The following is a 4,269-nucleotide window of genomic DNA, read 5'->3' as shown; positions in this document are numbered from 1 at the left end:
GATTTGATTTCAAATGAATTTGAATGTTTTTCATTATTTCATCAACCACTTTGTAAATTAACTGTTTGGGCCTTTTGCCTTTTCTTTCCTTATTTTTTTTTTTTTTAATTTACAAGAATCCACGAGTACCCCTCTGTAAAAATTTTAAATACAGACCAGAAAGTCCCACTAGCACAGTCCCTCTCCCCTCACCAGAAGGGAATCCTTGGATATCTGCCTTCCTTGTCTTTTTCTGTTCATCTACAATGATGGAGTTTGGTTTTGTTTGTTGTACATATTGTATTCCAACCTGTTTTTTCTCTTTAAAAACAGTCTTGAAAATCTTTCCAAGGCATTACATATGCTGTTCATTTGGAATCTCTCTCCAGTTCTTTCCTGCTGCTGGTACTACCTTTGTAAGGGCTGAATTGTATTTCATAGCATGGATTTGTTTACCACCACCCACTTGCTGAGTTGGTGCAAACAATGCTGGGATGAATATTCCTGTGTGCACCAGCCTTTTGTGTAACGGGGGAGCAATATTTAAGGATACTGTTGAATTGCCCACCAAGGTGGCAGTTTTCTTTCCTACCAATAGGATATGCGAGAACTTACTTCTCCATATCTTCACAGGCCCTGCAAATTACCAGTCTTTAAAATTTCCCCGAATCTAGTGGAAGAATAATATCATATTGCTGTTTTAATTTGCATTTCTCTGATTGTTGGTGACATTGAGTATCATCATTCATTTACTTGACAGATATTCGAGTGTCCACTCTTCTAGGTACTGTACAGGCACCAACGCAACAATGGTGATAAAACAGATGTTGTTCCTGCCCTCACACATCAAGGGAATAAAACCTTTTAGCTTCAGCTACATTTTCCAATAAAATCAAATTTAGACTTTTTCTGTATCCAGATCTATTAATCTTTCCTTTTATGCTTTTACCCTGGAAAATCTCCTATCCCAAAATAATATACAGAATCACATGTATCTTTCATTTTCTTTATACAGGTATCTTGTCATAGTTGTAAATATAACAGAAAAAGCTGAGCTAGGTGAGGTCAGCCTGCTGTGATGGGGTGGACAGCTCAGCATCCTCCCCTGAGAACAAGGCTCCCAGCTTGGGCACAGGACTAGAGAGGATTTCCCTCTCTTCTCTCAAGCCTTTGGTTCTGTGAAATTAAAGTGAAAAAGCCCAGAAAGGAGAGGTTGCTGCTCTGCATAACGAGGTAAAAGCCTGTCTTTGTGTTGGTCCAATGGCATCTCCGCAAATACAACTCCCCACAGAGGAGGGGAGGCTGGGCGACAGCTACAGGAGGCCAACCCCAGGACTCCTGACTCATCTCAGCTGCAAGACTCCAGATGGTACTGGGGGTGGAGATCTCAGGATCCCTCAGTGAAAGGACAGGAGTGCAGGCTGTTGGGAGCTCCTCCTCAGTGGTGGGTACTACAGGCTCAGGGGCTGTGAGGGGGCTTGTGTTATTCTGATACCCTTTTTTCTATCCTAAGAGTCATAGTTGCTCAGTACAGAAAACTTGGGAACCACAGGGGAGGACAAAGGGGGAAAAAGAAACATGGAGTGATAGGTATCTCAGCCACATTTCAACCTAACAACATCTACACATTGGTTCTGTGCACAAGTCATTTATTTGTATTCATAATAACTGGCTTGGCTTGAAAGCTTCCTCTTAAAGATAAATGGTAGTACATTTGACTCTGGGACCAGAGGAGGAAGCGAGAGAGAGAGAGAGAGAGAGAGAGAGAGAGAGGGAGAGGATAGCTGGTGGCTAGTCTTCTTGTCACAGGCCCTCAGAGATCACAAGTGTAGTAACCACTGTTTAAGACACCATGCATCACTGAAGAGGTCAGGGGGTGGGACACAACCATAAATGGGTCCCAGGCATCATTCATTTATTCCTCTCTCAACAACCATTTACTGAAATGCCTGTTCAAGAAATAAATATAGTCCTAGTCTCAGCCTAGTTGAAGCAGACACAGGCTCTTAAATAAGTATGATATCAAAAAGGCTACCTGCTAGCTTGGTCAAATAGTGCTATTGAGCTTTCTTGGGGATCAAATCAGCTTCAACCAGGGCAAAAAAAAAAAAAGGATATGCCAAGGAGGGAGAACGGCACATGCAAACACCTGGGAGCAAAGGGGGGCATGGGTTTTAAGACCAGTCCATGAGGTCCTCCCTTCGAATGACAATGACAAGTTGGGCAGAGGCAGTGCAGCTAGAGGCAGAGTCTGTCACTCTTTAGGAGGCTGAACAGGTACATTGGTGGCAGAAGATGGGGAGCAACAAGGATCGTCACCTCCTGGCTTGGGCCCAGGGAGATGGAGGGGCCACCATCCACTTAGGCAAAGGAGAAGAGGTAGGTGAAGGCTGAGTCTGCAGGCCTTCCCACTGGAGAGAGGAGCTGAAGCTCAGGTCAGGTTGGAGGTGAGCAGTTGGCTCAAGAAGCCAGTGGAGGTATGGGCAGGCTGAGGACGGTATGCAGAGTGTGGACATAGGGTCAGGAACTGGTCTTCTAGGGTTGGGGGGACAACAGATGGAGAAAGCAGGACAAGCTAATGGGAGCAGCCTGGCACGGTGCTCACTGGATGCGCCCCTCCACGCGCAGCAGCAGGTAGTCCCTAAGGAGTGGGGGCAGTGGAAGGCGGGCAGTGGCCTGTCGGCAATGGCTTCCCAATTGAGCACGCACGGCCAGCCGGGCCAGGTGCTGTAGCTGCCTTGGCTGGTTCACCATGCCCAAGGCAGAGCTGTAGAAGGCTTCATGCTCCTAGGCCAGGAATGGAACAGGGTCAGATGGCCCAATACTCTGTTGACTCTGCCCTTCCAACCGGAGGCCACCTAGTGATAGGGCCCTAGGATTTTGCACCATGCAAAATTTGGCACATCCTGAAGGGCTCAGATTCAGAGCTAGAGAGGCCCTGCAGGGGTCATGGGAGCTGGAACCACAATGCAGATCCTGGTCTCAGCCATGTCTGCACTCACCCCCACTCCAAAGATGCTGGCACAGTGCCCACTGAGTCAGACATGCCTGATAAATGTGTTGATGCAGGTGAGAAAGAGGCTGGAGAGGTATGTAGAATTAGAGGTTATTTTGAGCTGCTAAGGGATGTGGGACCCTAGAGCCCAAGGATTTCACTCTGCCTGTCCTTCTTCATCCCGGGGGCCCTCCTGCTCCTCCCTCCAGGAAGCCCACCCTGGAGGGATAGGCCTAGGACCCAACCTTCCTTTCTACCTACCACTCTGGAGTAGACATACCTGCCACAGCTCTGGGAGTACCGCCTCCACCCAGGTATCACAGGATGGGACACAAGGGTAGGCATTAAGCAGGACTTCCAGGGCCCGAGGGAAGTTGGCACAGTGTTTCAGCATCTAGGAATCAAAAGAGAGTCTCAGGGGCACCATGCCTCTCCCAACCAGGAGCAGACTCAAGTCCAGCCTAAGCCGAAGCCCTACTTACCCAAATTTGGGAGGCTAAGGTCTTTGGCTCTCCTCATCCTTTTCCCTGCCTCGGTTTACCCCACCTTCAAGAGTACTCCACAACCTCCTGGCCCCAGTCAATTTCCTTGGGACCATGGTCCTCACTGGTCCTTCCCAAGATGAGGATAGACCTCTGGCCACAGAGTGTGGGTTCTTGGTCTCTTGGTCCCCACTCTTACCCCATGGTGCAGCAATTCCATCCACAAGCTTCCCCCACCTAAATGAAGCCTCATTTCACAGGCCTTCCCTACGCACCTCAGGATGCACAGGCTGAGCCCCATAGTCCAGCAGTGCCGCGAAGAGGACCTCTGGCTTGCAGTTGGGGTCATCCTGGACAGCCTGTAGTGCGCAGTCCATGGGTGTGTGGCCCGCTGCATTGGGAACATTAACACAGGCCCCGTGGCGCAGTAGCAGCTCGGCCAGGGCCCCACAGCCATTGGCACAGGCGTTGTGCAGCGGTGTGTGGTGCTTGCGTCCGGCCGCCCGGGCATCAGCACCAGCCTCCAGGAGCTGGCGCGCGGCAGCCTGGTGCTGCCGGCCACTGCCTGGACCCTCGGCCTCTGCGCACGCTGCATTCAGGGCCGTTTCGCCCTGGCTGGTGCGCAAGCTCACATCGGCTCCGTGTTCCAGGTAGAGAGCCACGTGCTCCTCCAGGCCTCTTGCCGCCACCACATGCAGGGGAGTCATCTCGCTGTCCCGCGCAACGAAGTTCACGATTGCTCCTGCCTCCAGCAGCAGCTTGGCACCCCTGGGGAGAGGATGCAAAGTGCCAAGGCAAATCTTGAGAGATCAA

At 50.3% G+C, this 4,269-nt stretch overlaps 1 protein-coding gene across 1 annotated transcript in view; it reads right to left on the bottom strand.

Annotated features, from left to right (window-relative positions):
- Positions 1-2,557: 2,557 nt before the first annotated feature.
- ASB16 (ankyrin repeat and SOCS box containing 16) overlaps positions 2,558-4,269 on the bottom strand; it is a 5,642-nt gene continuing 3,930 nt past the window's right edge. Inside the window, exons 3-5 of the mRNA XM_006910108.2 lie at positions 3,732-4,224; positions 3,255-3,368; positions 2,558-2,766 (exon numbers count right to left, since the gene is read on the bottom strand). Of these exons, the coding sequence (XP_006910170.1) occupies positions 2,581-2,766; positions 3,255-3,368; positions 3,732-4,224 (793 nt within the window). The 3' untranslated portion in view covers positions 2,558-2,580. The remainder of the gene's footprint in view (positions 2,767-3,254; positions 3,369-3,731; positions 4,225-4,269) is intronic.

This window comes from Pteropus alecto, unplaced genomic scaffold (genome assembly GCF_000325575.1).
Source record: "Pteropus alecto unplaced genomic scaffold, ASM32557v1 scaffold313, whole genome shotgun sequence".
In the NCBI taxonomy this organism is placed as follows: domain Eukaryota; kingdom Metazoa; phylum Chordata; class Mammalia; order Chiroptera; family Pteropodidae; genus Pteropus; species Pteropus alecto.
Note: the sequence above shows the minus strand (reverse complement) of the source record. Positions and strands in the feature narration are given on the sequence as shown.